This window comes from Micropterus salmoides, unplaced genomic scaffold (genome assembly GCF_014851395.1).
Source record: "Micropterus salmoides isolate LMB-PRFRI ecotype aquatic unplaced genomic scaffold, ASM1485139v1 Ms_hic_scaffold_4, whole genome shotgun sequence".
Classification (NCBI taxonomy): Eukaryota; Metazoa; Chordata; class Actinopteri; order Centrarchiformes; family Centrarchidae; genus Micropterus; species Micropterus salmoides.
The window spans coordinates 5,204,307-5,223,108 of NW_024043372.1; the positions used below are offsets into that span (position 1 = coordinate 5,204,307).

An 18,802-nucleotide genomic window follows, 5' to 3' on the forward strand; every position below is an offset into this window, starting at 1 on the left:
CTATTTAATAATCAGAGCTATCAAGAAATGGCTGCCCTGTTGTTTGAGAAACAAAACAACAAAAGGTTTATTGTTCTGGTATCCTTTTCAGTTGTGCTTTGCAGCAGATGAGACAGAAGAGGCTTCTGAATATCTAATGCAGAATAGGCAGCAGGCTGGTCTGGTAAGAGAAACCACCCCGTCTTTAAAGGTCACATATTTAATATTTAATTCTAGCAGCAGCCATTTGTCCTGCTTAAACGTCTGTGAGCAAGACAAACAACCTCTGCTCTTTCACTCACTGCGAGTGCTTTCCACAGAGGCCTCAGCCAAACGCACTAAAACGTAAAGGCAGCCAGAGAAGTCAGGACAAAGTGAGCCAAACTAAGCTGGCATGGAAACACTAAAAATCAGCACATCTAAAACTGAGAGGGACCAACTAGTGAAATGACACGAGCAAAAAAAGACATTTAATAATGTAGGTTTAATGTATTTAATACCTTATGAAGCTTTAAATTAATTCCAAACTATTTTGACAATTGATTAATCTGCCCTAGTCAAAATCCTCTGATTCCAGCATCTTATATGTGAATATTTTCTGGTTTCTTTACTCCTCTATGACAGTAAACTGAATATCTTTGGGTTGTGGACAAAACAAGACGTTTGAGGACGCCATCCAACATTTTGTAAATCAAAACAACTAATCGATTAAACGCAAAAATTACAGATTAATCAACATCCAAAATTGTAGTTACAGCAGCGGACGGAACAATAGAAAAACTTGAGGTGAGGCGACACAATCTACACAGAAAGGAGGACAATTAGATCTGATCCAACATGTGGACTACAGGCCGACCGATAAAACAGCATCCTGATATTGCCCGCCGATATGAGCTAAACGCTAAAATCTCATGAACCCACATACCGTCCGCTCGCTCTACATGTTTCAGCCTTCTCTTAATGCAGAGCAAGTAGGCCTACGTACTTTGTGGTGACATTTTTACGTTCAATAAAATTAAGTAGCCTACTTGTAGCAAATCACCTCCACAGATATTATACATCATAGCAACCACCGCGTCCCACGCTGTGTCAAAACGCTGCGCCTCCAAAGCGCACCCTAGCGCTCCCATCTAGGCGTTTTCAACTGGTAAAAAAAAAACGCTTTGGTGGTTTTTCTCTGCTTGGATTAGGACACAAAGTGATCAGAGGTTTCAACGAGTCCACGAGGATTAAATCAGGTTTTATCCACATAGTGACACACAGACATGAGTGAGACCCTACCTGACTGACGGTCATATAACAATTAGCCATTTACGTGATGAGCAAGTTCTCTCTTCGTCAAGTCAAGTAAACTACATGCTCTCTGTCTCACTTAACGTTACAACTCAGCACCACAAACTTCACGCACAGGAGTATAACCAGCTAGCACAGCAAGTCACGGCCACAGCAGTGAACGCTCTGTTTGACTGGTAGAGAGGAGTGACCTAATCAAAATCAACCCGCTAATGAAGACAGGACCAGTGTGTTGTGTGCTCTCAAGTCAACGATAACAGATAACGCTGACAGTCTCTTTACCATCAGACAGGAACACAGTGGACCCATGTAAACCTTTACTTCACGTTGAACACATTCACATCTCTACTGCACACACACGGCGCTTCTAACTCACCACTTGAAGGTCTCCTTCAGGAGGCAGTTTGCGGTTATCTGCGTTGTTTTCTCCTCCGTCATTATGACTGTTGGCCTCCTTCTCTTTCTGTTCAAAGTACTCCAGGAAGGCCGGTTTGGCCTGCTGCATCGTCTCATCTCTCCCTGAAAGATGCAGAATCAACATTTACTTTATGACAGCAGCTGCACAGGAATTTGTCTTGACAAAATAATTCATTATATGTCTCAGGCAAATTTCAACACACAGTGGCACTAAAGTGCAGTCCCACTAGTAAATACAGCCCACTGCTGTCCCTGCAGGAGGATTCAGGCCTTGGTTGGAATTTTAAGTTGATTAAATTGAATACTTCCAGAGGAGGTTATGAAAGGCTCTCCTTGTTTAAACATGGAAGACATTTAGTTTTTAACAGCAGTGTACTTTGTTGCTGCTACATTTCTTTCTGTTTTCAAAATGTACATGTATTTCCTTTAACCTACTCCACTCTCCTTTTTTAGAAGCTTCCTAAAGGAAAAGATAATGGCGCGTTCCTCGTCAAACAGTCGCATCACGATTAAAGAGACACATTTTGAGATGACATCGTAGATGTTTAACATGACTCTAATTATATCTACTGAGATTTAATGTTGCAATAAATATAAAACGCTGAAAAAGGTCTAACAAGGGGGTGAATATTATTATAAGCATTGTGCATTTATAACATCACAAATCTAAATCAGCAACTTCCAGCCAGCTTAAAGGCTCTGTGAAGATAAAGTAAGGTGGGAGATGCTTTTCTCTAAGCAGCAAAAATATATACATGCAGTGAGTGAGAGCAAACTTACCTGCACTCACAGAGGCCTTTATGTATAAAATGTGTGCTAAACATGAATGAGTTACAGGACAGGTGCTTTACATTTTAAATGTACAGACTGGGATAACTACACAAGTAAAGACAGAAGCGGCAGCATTCTGCACATCAGACTACAATGATTTTTCAGAATCAGTAAAACACTAAAGAGGGGAACACCTATTTTAATATTCCAAACTAACTATAAAGGGGACCGTCTGATCTCTCTAAATAAAAAAGGGAAAAGTCATTGACAGTGGTTCAACTCAAAACTACACGAGTACAACTTTCAGATGAATAAACTGAGGATTAAAAAAAATCTTACAAGTTTCACGATATGAATTTTTGAAGAGAACAGACAGAAGAACTACAATCAACAACCGGTGAAGTTGAGATAAACATAGCACCTACAGCAAACATAAAACTGCACCAGAAAACCTCAACAACACAACAAGAAAGATCCTAGAAAATAAAGATAAAACTTGAAAGAACATTTGTGCTGTATGTATGTAGGCAGTGGGAGGATGGACTGTATGTGTGTGAAAGAGACAGCGAATGTGTTGAAAAGGCAACAGCTACAGAAGACAAGTCATGTGTGGAGTTAGTGAGCGTACACACGGTTCACTGTCTGCATCTGTAATTTTACCCATGTGAGTCGGTGAGTGCATCAGCGTAGTTCAGCTTTAGATTCATGGCTTTAATAAGCTGCCGTGGTGTTAGAGGCTGAAGTTCCCCCTCCCACAGTACGTACAGCTCTCATTGCGATCACACACCGCCACACTGGTGTGAAAACAGTTGCTGTTTCTAACAATTCCCATTCTTGACTTTCTATTACGGTCTATTAAATTGACCCTTACAGTGTGTTATGTAATTAACTTTAGATTATTCACAGATTTGTATTATTTTTATTTTATATCTCCTCAGCCTTGTTTAAACGTGACAGTAAAGTCCTCTATCACAACACATGGGGAAAATCTGATGTAATAGCAAAAGGAAATTAGAGCTGGTTTTTGTGTACTTAAAACTAATTTATGGCCAATAATAAGGTTATATAAATGGACACGTAATACATTTCTTGCCAGGATTGTGACGTTCGCCCTTGTAATTATCAAAGATCTAGATTTTGATCCTGTAGGTTCAGGTTAAATGTGTTGCTATTGTCTAAAATTTCGATACGTCCCAGGCCTAATGGAAGCCTGGCATCTAGTTCATGAACACTTCAGCCGGGCAGATGCTTCCCAACAAAAAAAACAAGTTCCAGTTTTTACAACCTCAGATCTCCCTGACAAATGTCTACATGTCTGCGTTATATAACTAAAAGTCAAAGATCTCGTGATTACGGTAAGTTGCTATGAACTGTAGAAAAGGTTTACTGGTCCCAGTCCATGTAAAGAGAAAAGGCTAAAGAGAAAAGTTATTGTGTGATTTAGTTGAGATTAAAGATGGGGGGTTACATGTTTCAGTAAAATGTCATTAATTTCTGATGACTTTTTTGTGGTTGGATGATTACAAAAAACTTTTGTTTGGTTTATGTCTGACAAATGTTTCATCACTTGTATTTATTTGGTGTCTTATAAGTTCACGTGAGCTGGGCTACAAAAAACATTTCTACACTGAACAAAATTATAAACACTTTTCTTTTGGCCCCCATTCATCATGAGCACTAAGACTTTCTCTATGTACACAAAAGACCTATTTCTCACAAATATCGTCCACAAATCTGTCAAAATCTGCGTTAGTGCCGAGATAATCCATCCACCTCAGAGGTGTGGCATTTCAAGATGCAGATCAGACAGCATGGGTATTGCACAGGTGTGCCTTGGGCTGGCCACAATAAAAGGCCACTCGAAAATGTGCAGTTCAATCACACAGCACAACGCCTTTCTAGCAGTCTAGAAGTGTCTCAAGGGTCTACGGTTAGAAGGTGTCAGGTATGCTGTACAGATTCCTTTGGGGTGAATTTATGACTTGTGATAAAGGCTGGACGATTAATTGAAAAGTAATCGAAACCGAAATTCAGAGCCTCTAACCGACGTAATTTTCCCATGTCGGTTTCCCATATCGACTGCCAGACTGACAACTTATTACTCGCTCGCTTTTAGCATCAATTTCTGCCGCTCTCTCATTTGCTCGCCCACTCACTCGCTACGCAAACACACTGCACTGCAGTTAAAAGACCTAACTCCGCCGCTCTATAACAGCACCTGTCATATAGATGTCCTGTGATGATTGAGGAGAGAAAGCAAGCAAAGCGTGATTTACCGTGCTCACACAGTGTAGCAGCGATGCGCCGACACTCTGTAATGTGCACGTCAATATTACCTTATTAATTCATATTTACATAGCCCAATGTGAATAAATAAACCCAAGCTTTAACAGTTGAGCATATTTACAGTACAAACCGTGTCACTGAAATATGGAGGGCAAAAAAAAAACCAACATTCAAAAATAAAATGATCGTTCAATAATCGGAATCAAGGTGAAATGTTCTATTAATCGTAATTGCAGCTTTGATCTCATTGTTTTGGTTCACTAACACATTCAACTGATTTGTAATGGATCTGGACACTTTCTCAGGAGTTTGACCAAACCGGAGTTAAAACACAAGCGAACACTGGACTAACATTGGGGTACGAGCGAAGCTTATCTACGAGCACTTGATGAGCTGACAGTATAAACATGTTCTGTTCTGGTTAAAATCTGCTTAATGCAACTTTATACTTTTCCAAGTAAACAAACCATCTATTGTCAGAACCTTATATTTGTCCGAATTTGTCTTGTGTATTCTTACCTTGATAATGATGATTAATGCAGAGGCATGAAATTGTTGGCTCACATTAGCAAATCAAGTTTGATTTCATTTCAGCACAAAATCAATTTAAAGTCTAGTATCCCCCCCGACAGTAAAATAATTAATGGCTGTTTATTCTCCATTTCTGCTGCCAGGTGCCTCCGCACTGGATTAAGCTGCCAAGAGCGTGGAGAATAAACCTCGGAGAAGGCATTGTTTAAGGAAACCACCCGTAGTTTTCCCAATATGGAGTTTTTTCCAACATAATCAGATAAAAGAAGATCTGCCCATAAAAACCCATGATCTAACGTCTCTTTGATTCTCGTGTGGTATCTGATGTTGTTGGGTAACTTGAGCAATTATCTGACTGGTCAAAGACTCTTTCCAACTACGCTTCACATTCCTATAAACTGTGACCCGCTGTGCTTTGTTGGTTGCTATGCAAACCCCACGTGGAGGCGAGCGAGCCAGTGAGCAGCGTTTCCTCTTTTATCATACTTCTACATGTTTACATTCTTTTGGATGTGTTTTGTCACATGTTGGGACCTGCTGCGTATCAAGGTCGCACATATCAACTGTAAAAAAGCTTCAAATAACTCCAAGAGGAAAGTTTAAGGGTGGGAAACGTCCACACCGTTATTAAAGTGAGAGGATCCATGTTGTAAAGATGTGCGTACGCAACCATTCTGCATTATGCATCTTTACAAATTACAGTCTTTCTTCCAGCTAATCTGTCTGTTATGTAACTCAATGTAAAAAGTGTTATCTCAAATTCACCAAACCTCTTGGCCACAACACGAGTTAGTGTTAGACTGGTATGTCTTTAAATGTGCCAACGCACCACGTGAGGTTTTGAAACATGATTTTTCACTTTAGACTTCAGCCTAAGACATCCCAGAGAACATAACGTTGAGTACTTTGACTTGTCAGTATTTTGAAGGAACACTTGATCTGTTTGACCTTACATGATAGTGGTCCAGTTTTCATGTAGTCTAGATTAAATGTTTTGTAACACCCACCAGGCACACAGATACTCAAACACATCCTGACCAACAACATTCACATTTGGTCCAAATCCCATCTCTGTGAGACCACATGCCTTTTGAGTGAATACTCTCTCTTTTCCCACGCAGTATTTGTTTGATCAGTAAACCGTAGAGACAAAAAGATGAGGGGGGCTGAAAGATGCTTCAAATGTCAAGTGGTTGATGTGTTGCATTGATTTACCAGCAGACCAACCGCCACACCTTTTTATAATGAAATCATCTGTAAGACAGATCTCATTTAGGCCTTCTTCCACATTATGACTCCAGATGGTGAAGAGTGCGTGACGAGGGAAAGGAAAAGAGGAAGAGCTGAAGTCTCTTTACTGGAAGCAACATGTACTGAAAATATTTAATTGCTATGGGGCAATTCATTATTGTACCAAATTGTATCACTGCCCACTGAAAGGTCTGGAAAGGCTGCACGATCAGATGATTATACAAAAAGGACAAAAAAAACCCCCCAAATCCATGAAAGAGTAATAAAAAGTGTTTTGACCAATGTTTGTCACCCACTGACAAGCCAATTATTTATTTCCCTCTGCTCTGACAGTGACCAATTCTCCTCTTTTCTGTGCCTTTTCTGATCAGTCAGACTAGACATCACATCACAGCAGTCACATCACTGTGGGGAGTGGAAATCGTTGTGTTGGCTTTGAATTAAAAAGTTGCTTTTTCTCGGAACTTTCCAGGTTTAAAATGAAGATAGATTTCTTGCGTCCAAGTCATCTATCTTCTGAATCACATCAAGCTGGCTTGTTTTGTTGGGTGGGATTTAACGCTGGTAATAACGCTAGTTGACACCAAATGAGATTTTGCCAGTTTTACACAGTTTGAACTTAAAGTGAAAGCCAAACCAGAGTGGACTCTAGAGAGGACTGCCATCTGCTCCTTCCCCACAACAAAATTAAACTTTAATAAAGTAAAGAGATGTGAGAGCTGAGGTACAGAGAGCTACGAAATCTTTTTAACTACAACCCTTCCAGAGAATTTAAGAAAATACACCATATATATATATATATATAAAAAATAATGAGTGTGCAGAATTCTCTTTGATGTTTGTACTTTTAAGTTAATATATAAGAACATGTACGCATTTGAAGATTAGAGAACATTGTCAGACTCGCAGAGATGGAAAACTCAATTTAAATAATTAACTTCCACATCCACCTAATGGTTCCATCTACATTCATCTCAAACAACAAATGGAAAGAATCACTTTCACTTCAGACTGACAGCTGCTGTTCATATAGTGTTTTTGTGAGACAGAGTAACAGAAGAAAAGCAACTAATGTCATAACTTCAGCAACCTTCAGTCTTTTGCTGCTGTTTTGTCTGTCTTACTGATGGAGAGAGCAAAAGCAGTATCATCAACTCAGTTGCTTTAAATGTCTGAACTGATTCCTTAAAAACAGCACAATACTTCTCATAATTAACAGACTCGAAAAGAGATTACTGTAACTTTTTGAAATACCAAATCAGAGCCTGTGACATGAAATTTGAAAAACAACAAAAACAACTGCTGACATCTGACTCAGCAAAGAGATGTGATCTGTATCAGAAATCTGTGCCAATTCGAGAAAACTTTACCAATCAGATTTATTTAAATGTCAAAGAGCAAAGAGTCGTCAACCTTGTAATTTAGCTAACTATCGACACATGTAATGCATAAGAAGCATTGCAAGAGTTGAAATGTATTTGTAAGTAACATCAGATCAAAGATCGTGGAAAGTTGATCTGCTTCATCTACAATAATTGCTGAACATTAGTACAAAATAGCAACTCTATAAAGAAGCATTTACTAGTAGTTTATGATGTGACATCAAAACAGACATTTTACCATTTAAAAAATATAAGTTTGGCCTTTGATTTTTCCCGCATGGTCAACTGATGGAGCAGCGGCAGCAGTGATACACAGCTAAGGGAGGTGGACTGAAGGTACCTGAAGAAGCTAAATGAAACGCATTTTGATACCAAGAGCATCGCAGCCTGAAACTAAACCAAAACGTCAGAAATATAACGACTGTGATCTTGAGCGAGGTTTACTTGGACTGGCTCAAGTCTAGCAAATGAGCTAGTATGTGAGCTGTGCCACGAACGGAGACCAGAAAGTGGTGGAGGAATTTAAAGAGGTGAACCTGAAAGCAACTATAACAAGGTGCACTGCACAATGCAAAGGCAGGAAAGGCCCATGTAATTGTGTAAACATCCACAGTGGCATCAATAAGTTAAGATATAGTGAAAATGGTAATAATGTTGTGTTATAGTGTTACAGTATCTGCTTGATTAATATTCTGTTGCTTAGATTAGTATATTTGTCATTTAATAAATTCATCTTGACTGCGAAGGAGAAGTACTGCAGAAGAAAATGAGGGCGACTAAGAGGTTTCTAACATGGATTCCAGGGAGTGAGGGTTAGTGGCTAATCAGTGTAAATTAAAAGGCTTTTTATTATTCAGTACCATTAAGGAGGATCAATATCTGATCTAGTATCTTATCTCAATCCTCAAGGCAACGCCAACATCTGACTGTGGCCATTAGTTTGGGACTCACACTCACACAAACACACAACTGAAGGATATCGGGGTACTAATGTAATTATGAACTCTAAATGTTCCTGCGTTGAAGCGGTTTAAAGCTGCTAGCAGTGGAGATCCATGCTAACTCAATAGAAGAACATCAGACAGGAGACAGCATGTGTGTGTGTATGAGTGTGTGTCAGAGATTTATAAGGAGTCATTGTGTTTTTGCATGCATGCATCTCTCTGCCTGTTCCTGTCTAGGCATAGAAAATATGTGGAGGTAACAGTAACATCACCCGTTGGTTTGTGGACTACCGTTATGGAGCCTCAAGTTTGGCATTTTGGCGTGTCAAAACTAGACGAGAGGGCGGTGCATCCGTAATTCACGTTAACTGTGATATTAACGGAGATGATCATTTCGGCTGGCGACAAACGGGCTTAAAACAAAACTTACAGCCGACTCCTATTGAGCTCTTTCAACGGCTCTGATCAAATGTGCACAGTGCAGTGGATGTGTGGATTATCCTCTATCCTGATTGACAAGTTCCCCCTGAAGCTACTTGTCAATCACAAGATAGCCACGCACTAAAGCATCCCCTGCTTTATCGTTTATTTTCCTCTAAATGGGACCATAATTTACTAAATGATTATCATGCTGTATTGTAGAAGACTTGAAACTAACAACTGAGGCCATAAACTTATTAGGAAAGTGTTTACTGAGGTAATAAATCAAATGGGAAGTGGCCTCATTTTGTCATCGACTCCAACGCAATAATTTACATTTACTCATTTGCAGCAATAAATACTAGTAAGCGCTAACGGCACATATCGCATCAATGGGGTAAATACCTAGGGAAAGAAGTCAGAGTTAACAAAAAGTGCAATCAATACAAGATAATCAGATTTCTTTTTGCAACCAGTGGACTCGCCCCCTAGAAAGATTTAAGGCACTTAGACATTGGCTTCTCATAGTCTACCGTGTTCACCTTCCTGTCTCATATTGTAATATTTTGTACCATATATACACTGTATATAAACTGTGTAAGTACATCAGTCTGTCTCTCGATTTACCATCTTGTACGCGTGTGTTTAAATTGGCATCATTAATCACCCGAGTTGTTGCGGCTCATTAAGCTGTGGTTCAGTCCCCTTTACTTCAGACTATTTTGACTGTATCAGCAGGGCACTGCAGGGTGGACAGTTACCCCGCTCACTATCCAAAAACTGCTCACTCCTGTCAGTGCCTGTTAACTGCGACAAGGCTCCCACGGCTTACACAGAAATCTAACTAGACGCGGTGTAGGAGTTTAAATATTGTGACATTACTGGAGTCACGCGGAGCAAAAGCAACATACACAAACTCACACATCCAAACTCAATGTGTCTCATTGGGGTTAATTCTTTGCGTATAAAAACAAACACATAAAACACACCCACAGACTGCCAGCACTGATGAACAGAGTCCAAGTCTTATTGAGACTGCCTTCCAAAAGCACCCAATACATCCAACGCTTACAACTCCCACACAGCGAAAAGACTCCAACAGACTGAAGCAGCACCAACATATCTCTTAATAAATGACACACTCCAGCAGAAGGTAACGTACTCCCCTTGTATTACGTTTGATCCTGACGTGAGTTTGTCGACTCTGCCAGCCACCAAATGTTTTTGCCACTAAGAACAGAGGTTTTTTGATGCATCCAGGCATTTGTCAACTAGTAAAGTCAACAAGTATTACGTGACAATATCATATTTGTGGCAAGTGTTTGCATTCATTTGGAAAATACATGCCAAAATCTGGACCAATGAAAATGTTGCTTTAACGTGTAAATCATGGGAGGCTAACGTTTGTTCTTGGCAACAGCCTGGAGAGGTTATTTACAATATAGGTTGTTACTATTGTAACATTGGGATAAATAATTACAAGTTAAAACGCAGATTTTCATTCAGTGGTAAAGTGAAACTTTGAAACTTGTACTGTGAGCTCTACTATCTGGAACATTATGGACTTTGTCGTGTTATCCCCAAAAATGTCATGTATGCTGGCATTTTTCTTTACTACTGTTTATGAACATGTTAAATAAACTAAGCAAACAAAAAAACACAACCTTCTGGTACAGACTTACAGGTTGGTGACCCAAAGTGCACAACTGTCTCTGAGAAGTCTAGTGGAAATTCACAATTATGCTCTAATGAATCCTCTGACGGAAAAAACAGGTTGAGCCCACGAGCAAACCAGCCCCTGACCTGGGAAGGAGCTCATCATTACACAGCCCAAAAAAACCCGACTTGTCTCAACAGAAAACCAGCAGATCTCTGGTCCTGAGGACAGGGGAGGTGATGACCACGGATCTTCAGATTATTTAGCAATCTGAAAAACTTTTTTTTTGCCAACACTTTGGACGTCATTAGCCATTGTTGCTGCTGGACGAACAACAACAAGATAGAAGCACTGCCACACACACACATACCACTGTGATCCTTTAGTTAACAGATTACTCAGGGAACTGTGTGATGGTCACACTGTGCCCTCTAGTGGATAAAAGAAAATCTACAGCTGCACTATTTTGGATCATAAAATAAGGGACCAAATGTTTTGACCAATTTTTAAAAATGTCAAAAAACAACTGGGAATTCTACTTAGGCGGCAAAACATTAACTAACAGCTATGCACTGCTGCCATCACTGAAACTCTTTGATTTCAGAGTAGCTTTAAAATAGTGCCAGCATGTTCCTCATCAGTTCCTTCCTCTTACACATTTTCAGTAAACTGGGATCCGGTTCCTCGTCGTCTTTGTCATGCATTTGTGTAGCACATCTACATTTGTAGATAATTTATTTGAGACTGACACACATCACGTTATAACGACTGATCTTAAAGGGTCTTACTTTTCATTGTACCAGCTTCTTCCTCATCCTCAGAGTTGATGACCATGGTGCCCAGTTGTAACTGCATGGTTCCCGTGTCCTCGTATTCGATCATAGTCCGCGCCGTACCACCGAGGGAACCTGCTAATGAACCAGCAGCCCGGACGGTTCCCGAGTTGCCTGTTCCGGCCCGCACCATCGTCCCCTGGTCAACCTCGTCCTCATCCTGAAACACATCGACAGAAGGTAAAGCCTTATTAAACACGTGCCCAGAGAGTACTGTTCATCTGGTGTCTAAAAACAAACGGTGTGATGAGAACTGTTCTTTATGTATCATATACAACATCAAAACCACCAACATCAGAAGTCACAAAAACAAAAATGTATGAATCTCATCGATTTTTAGTTATTGCTGTTTTATAACTTTTTTTTTTTATGCAATTTTTTCCTACAATTCAGTTTTTGTTTTCATTATAAACTACTGTCTATATTTTCATATGTAGAGGATCTTTATATTTGGCTTGCGTTTGCCTCGTCTTGTTTATTGATACTCTGCGATTTTAAATAGTTGTTTGGTTTTTTATTGTTTTGTTTTTGTATGGATTCCACGTTCGGAGCATTTCGACCAAAAACAAAAAGTTGGGTTCCCAACCAAAACAAGCTGGTTTTCCTTGGCCATGAGGTGCGAAGTTATGTGGACGTGTCATATTCTACAGGTTGTTGTGCATTGTGCAACGCCCTCTGATTGACGACGCATCCTTGATTACAACGAATCTGCTCAAAACTGATGAAAATGTGGATTTGTTTGCTAGATAGCACCGTGGCTCTATCTAGAGGCTAATTTGGTGGAAAAGGGCCCCTCCCCAGTCTTGTTGAGCTCTAACTACTTGTTTCCATCAGGTAAATGGGTGTAGTATGGAGGTTGTTGTTATTCTGGTGACATTTTAGGCCGGGGACAGGCAACATTTTAAATCAAAGAAAGTTTTGCATCAGTCTCAGCTTCAGTCCTTCGACTACAGCTGATGACACATTTCCATCATATTAACGGTAACAGTTCATATTTTATGATTATTCCTACCGAGTTGTCATCATCTTCTGCGTCCTGCTCTCTCTGTTCTTCCTCCTCTTGTTTCTTCAGTTTGATCTCCATGGCGTCTGTGATCAGGGCTCTGAGGATTGAATTGGGCTTTGCTGACTTGATGAATGGATGCTGAAGAGAGAGCGAGACAAAGTTAGTGAAAGTTACAAACGCATTTTCCATTTTTCTTACCGGCCCACGCAAACATGCAGCAGCAGAAGCCCAATTTAATGGCTCTTAACTACAGTGAAGATTCAGTCTTTACTAATTAAGATACTGCTCTTGCTAACGCAACATGTACGTAAACATGTACTATTAAACAAAGTTAACTTTACTATGGGTATACTACCTGTGTAACCTGAGTCACACACCTACTGCAGATTGTTACCCAATTGTATAATTTCCTTGGTCATGTAAAATTTATTTCAAACGCACCATCTGTAATTTAGTAGACCCATTTTCAGGGTTTCTAACTAAACACTGGCTGGCAAATGCTCCATATATACTGTCAGTTCATGTTGAGCAGCAGAGTTTTACATACCTGTAACAACTGTGTGGCAGTCGCCCTATTTTCTGGGTTTTTCACCAAACACTGGCTGACAAAGTCTACAAATGACGGAGACCACACATCTGGTTTCCGAAATGTCGGGGGAGGGTTGGTGGGAATCATGAAGATGGCCTGGAAGATGTGAGTGTGCAAGCAGAGAGAAATACTCAACATAACCACTAACAAACTGTTCTTTCTTCATAAAAGCCTCTGACACCTCAAATATCACACACTTAAATCAAAGATCCTGCACAGACTCTCTCACCCTCATGGGATGTATGTCAGCGTAGGGCGGCTTCCCCTCTGCCATCTCTATAGCGGTTATTCCCAGAGACCAGATGTCAGCCACGCAGTTGTAGCCGATCTCCTGTATGACCTCTGGAGCCATCCAGAATGGCGTGCCGATGACTGTGTTTCTCTTCGCCATGGTGTCCTGAAGACGAGAGGAGGAGGGAGATCAACAATAACTCTAATAATTTGAATAACTCTATTACTAAAAAGCATTTATGCATTAAACGAAGCTTCGATGAAAATGCTTTGCATCCACATTGTTTAATCCATATAACTATACAGCGCACTGTGGACAAGTGATGACGATGTGATTTGATGGCATGGATTGCAAAAAGGAGGAAGAGAAAGAAAACAGCGAGGAAAAAGGAATAGAAAGGCCAGATAAAAAGACAGAAAGTGTCCAAACTACAGGATCCTTTCAAGCTAAAAGAGAACAACTACCACAACAGCACAACGGAAATGTTTCAAAATCTAAACAAAAAGCACCCGGTCGAACGTTAAGCATCAAGTTCACAGAGCTGATCTAAAATAAGGTAACGTCAGCATTTAATGTAAGTCATGATTGAGATGGAGGCTAGCAAAGATAAGGCAGTATTCTTAGTTGAAGATGTATAAATGAGCGTTTGTTGTTCTCCGACTGGTTAGTCTGTCAGTTTGGGTTGTAACGTTCAAGTGAGTTACACAGCTTATCCTGGTACCGGAGGGCGCCAAGCAAAAGTTCTCTTATCTGATTACTCGATGAATCGATCAAATTATCTGTCGAACACTCAGTTACTAAACTAATCATTGGCTACAGCCATAAATACTTGTCTCACTGTGGAGATTTTCCTAAAATGTCTGGGAGTGAGAGAATACAAGAACAATTTTTTTACAAGAATACTTTTCAGAGTGGTGTACATTTTTTATCATATTGTACTGGAAATTTATAAAATTGAAACAGTGACTGAAAAACATGATCTTATTAAAAAGATCATTATCTACGCTGAACTGATTCCAGTTAATTCTCATCAATTTGTGATGCATCCTTTAACTGTTCATCCTTCAACCCCCCATTTCCTCTTTTGCATTACATAAAGTAAAACAAGCCCACACTACACATGCATTTAATTTTCCTCCTTTTTTAATTGGACTTTGACTCACTGTGAGTTGTCCAGCAACTCCAAAGTCGGCCAGTTTGGCCTGGCCCTCTGTGTTCAGCAGGATGTTGCCTGCTTTGATGTCTCTGTGGATTTTTCTCATGAAGTGAAGATACTCGAGACCTTTCAGCGTAGAATGCAAGATGGTGGCTATCTCCTCTTCTGTTAGCTGCAGGAAACACAGAGAGACGATGAAAGATCCATCAAAGTATCATCAATATGTCAAAGTACTGCAGTGCAGAGTCTGCCCCCCCCCCCCTCCCATTCAGACACATAAACACACACATAGTCTATGCTCCATACAATCTTTATATGTGAGTGTTAGTGTATTATATTACCGTCTTGTTGCGTATTCGGATGATATCAGACACTGATCCGGCTCCACAATATTCCATAACGATCCACAGGTCACTGTTTTTGAAGTAGCTGCCATAGTACCGCACTACATGGGGACTGAACACAGAGATTAAAGTCAGCATGATACGGCTAAGTGCATCGTGTTACGAGTCTGAATTTAACTGTATCAGTGTTCCTGATGAAACGATGTCGCTGCAGCAAAACATGGACATTAAACACATATTGTCAAAATAGGTTCCTTAAAACAACAGCTTAGCTGCAAAACATGGTAGTGGATTAAAAAAATAGCCAGGTGCCCATACGACAGTCAAACAGGTTTTGCTTGCTTTAATTATTCAAAAATCCACAGCCCTTGTTCTCTGTAAAATGTATTCTAAAGTTTACCTGAAGTTAATATGGAGGCTTCATCCGTCTGAGTTAGACAAATCAAATAGATCTTTACTGTGATTAGTATCAAATTGAGCTGCAGTGGAAGAATAATAACACGAAGACGGAATATTGTACTGAAAAGACCGTAACTTTGGAAGATAACCACTTGATTTGTCTAACTCATATTAGGTTCAGATGAACTTTGGAATATATTTTGTCACAGAAAGACGACTGTCGATTTTGTCCTGCATCACTTACACTGAAAGCACATTAGGGAGGGATCTTTTAATGTTCGCTATGAACAGGAAAAATTATTGCAGCAAACCTTTTCTTATGTTCATATGCACACCTGACAAACTATCCTAATATTAAAAATAAATTCCATGAGTTGACCCATCAACGATATTTACATATTACATCTGTCAATATTCATAATACAATAGATGTAAAATTCACAGTGAAAGGGGCATGTAGGCCGTTTCAAGGTTTCAGTGTTACTTTAAAATCAAGATCTTGGGGAAGTAAACACGTCAGGAAATACACCTGATGTTAAAAAAAGCTGACTGCTTCAGTGAAGCTACTAGCATCAGAGACCTACACGAGAGATTTGTAGGACAGAACATCAACACATTGCAACTCTCTCAGCATTATGTGAACAACTTAAAAGCTGGTTTTAGAGTAAACTGAAACCTTGAAACATTGCATAGTTAGTCAAAATATATCACACTTCTCTGAAAGTGGAACCCCTAGTACTTTATTTAGCCACGTCACACTGTCTAGAGAAAAAAATCTAAGAATGACAAATAAGTGAATGTGAATGTTTGGTACAGTTACAGTGCAGCTGCATTGCTTCCCATCAACGATTCTGTAAATAAATGAGTCAAACTTTAATTATAGAACGCCCTTTTAACCTGGTTACAAAGTGCTGTACAAAATATCCAGCATAAACATAAAATTCATGCATGGTTCACACAGGAGAAAAACATTCACACACATACACCACCATACAAACGCAACACACATACGACCACAGCGGGCATTTAGCACCCAGACACCACCTGTTGCACACCATCTGAAGCTATTAAAAAGCTAAGCTAAAAAACTAGGTTTTTAGAAATGTTTTTTGAAACAGTCAACAGACTCAGCTGATCTAATGAGAAGAGGGAGATCTTTCCGGACAACAGGTTTTGGTTGACAGACCTAAGAGGGCGCCTGGTGGTGTAAGTCCATTGATAGTGAACAGTTAGTCAGGCTGTGGGCCTGCACTCAGACAAGGCTTAGATAAAGTCCAACATGCACGCTACTACGTTTTCTTTTTAAAACTGATACCGTTTGCTACGTTTGAACCTCCTGTCCAGACTAAAACGGCAAATCCAAGAACCTAAAACTGAGAAGTTCGAAAACGCTGCCAACCCCGTATTCGTTTTAAAACTCCAGAGTAGTGTGTTAGCGCGGACAGGTGAAACTGAGGACTTTAGAAATGCTGACGCAGACACTCCCATTTGCTTCCTGATTGGGTCTCAAAAGTCATGCAAAGCAAACACATAAATCTACTGACAGTGTTTTAGTTTTGGTATTTGTATTAAAATATTTTGTACTGTGCAAATAACACTTAACCACTTTGTGCTGTGCATGTCCATGCTTAGGTCGTTACATACTGAAAGTAACACGGGACTGTGGCGGCGGAAAATAGCCAGGGAGTCGTTGCAAAGTAAACGGCGACATGCACAGTACAAGTGTAGGCAGATAAGTGTTATTTGCACAGTACAGAATATTTTAATAAAAGTACCAACTTCAAAAACTCAGTCAGCAGCATTGTGTTTCTGCTTTGCATGATTTTAAGACCCAATCAGAGAGCCGAGCGTCTGCGTCATCGTTTCTAAAGGCCTCCGTTTCGTTTTCGCCGTTTTAGTCTGGACGGGAGGTGCAAACGTAGAAAAATGTCTCCGTTTTAATTCTAAAACGCAGCAGTGAGGATGGGGCCCACAGTGTACGTGAACGGCCACTAGATGTGCATTTTCAGTCGTTTAATATAGACGAAGATCAATTCTGATACGCAGCTAAAACGCTGGTGTGGACAGAAATAGTTCTGGTTTTAAATCTCAGTTTTTAAACAAACTTTAAAAATTTAGTAGTGTGGATGTAGCTTGGTGGTGTCAGGCAGGGGTTTTCAAAATCTGAGACTGTGGGACTCCTGTCAGACAAAGTATTTATTGTTTCTGACTGTGGGAAAGAAATTAAATTTCCCCAAACTACTCTAAATCTGAACTTTCTCTTAAACCAAATAAAACACATTTAGGATAGTCCATTTGATCTCCTTCTGGTAACAAATGTAATATTTCTTTACTGGAACAGTTTGGAGGCACCCTGGGGAGGCCCGCCTCCCACTCTGAAAACCCCCAGTGTAAAGGCTTAGTAACTTGGAAACGTAGGCCGGGGCTAAGTCCAATCCTAAAGTTAACTGGCAGCCAATGCAGCGAGGCTAAAATAGGAGTGATGTGTGATCTACGACCAGTCCTAGTTTTGTAACAGCAGTTCTTTCCTCTGGAGGAGTGGGGGAAGTTCAGTTGTGAAAAAAAACAGAAAAACTTTATAACATACAGTTTGTTTGTTTGATTTTTTTCCACGGAGGTTGAAACCGCTTATGAGTCACAGCGTCTGCCAGATGAAAGCAATGCTTGTCATGAGGTAATCTACAAGTCAATGGAGGTAGCCCAACTCTGTAAAAGAAGTGTGGGAGAACACTGACCACGTAAACTAGAAAGCTTTATGTCACGCCAGTGTTTCTGTTGCTGGTTTTGTCTAAATTAAAAAACGCATTTGTTGTCATTTAAAGCATGAATAACAGTACCTGTTACACTGCTGCATGATGGCGATCTCCTTGATGATCTCCTGAAGATCAGACTCCACAGGAACTTGTTTGATTGCTACAATCTCTCCCGTCTCCTTATAGTTTGCTTTAAACACACAGCCATACGACCTGCAGACACACAAAGACAGAGTTAAACACGTTGTGTTAAGGCTCGTGCAGACTACACGACTCTCAGCATTGGCAGATCGCTGTGCTGTTCAGACTAGACGACTTGCTGTCTTGTAATCTGGATTCTTGAAGTTGTTGTGGATTTCACACTACATGACTGATCGATGAGAGGGGGTCACACACTACACGGGCTGACAATGACTCCAAACCACGTTTTTTTAAAATACACACAGGAAATGATGTGCAACTACATACAAAACAGGAGTTGTTTATTCTCTGACTCTGGGTAAAAGAATGGATTTACAGACAGGTAGCAGGGATTGTCTGAGCTACAGAGAGAGCTGGA

The 18,802-nt window shown here is 40.1% G+C and overlaps 1 protein-coding gene across 1 annotated transcript in view; it reads right to left on the reverse strand.

The window, feature by feature from the left end:
• The window catches only part of LOC119885604 (serine/threonine-protein kinase 4-like), a 38,362-nt gene that overhangs the window by 10,483 nt on the left and 9,077 nt on the right, over positions 1-18,802 (reverse strand). Inside the window, exons 3-10 of the mRNA XM_038695708.1 lie at positions 18,328-18,456; positions 15,089-15,203; positions 14,755-14,919; positions 13,589-13,756; positions 13,318-13,455; positions 12,777-12,908; positions 11,720-11,924; positions 1,649-1,791 (exon numbers count right to left, since the gene is read on the reverse strand). Coding sequence (XP_038551636.1) covers positions 1,649-1,791; positions 11,720-11,924; positions 12,777-12,908; positions 13,318-13,455; positions 13,589-13,756; positions 14,755-14,919; positions 15,089-15,203; positions 18,328-18,456 — 1,195 coding nt within the window. The remainder of the gene's footprint in view (positions 1-1,648; positions 1,792-11,719; positions 11,925-12,776; positions 12,909-13,317; positions 13,456-13,588; positions 13,757-14,754; positions 14,920-15,088; positions 15,204-18,327; positions 18,457-18,802) is intronic.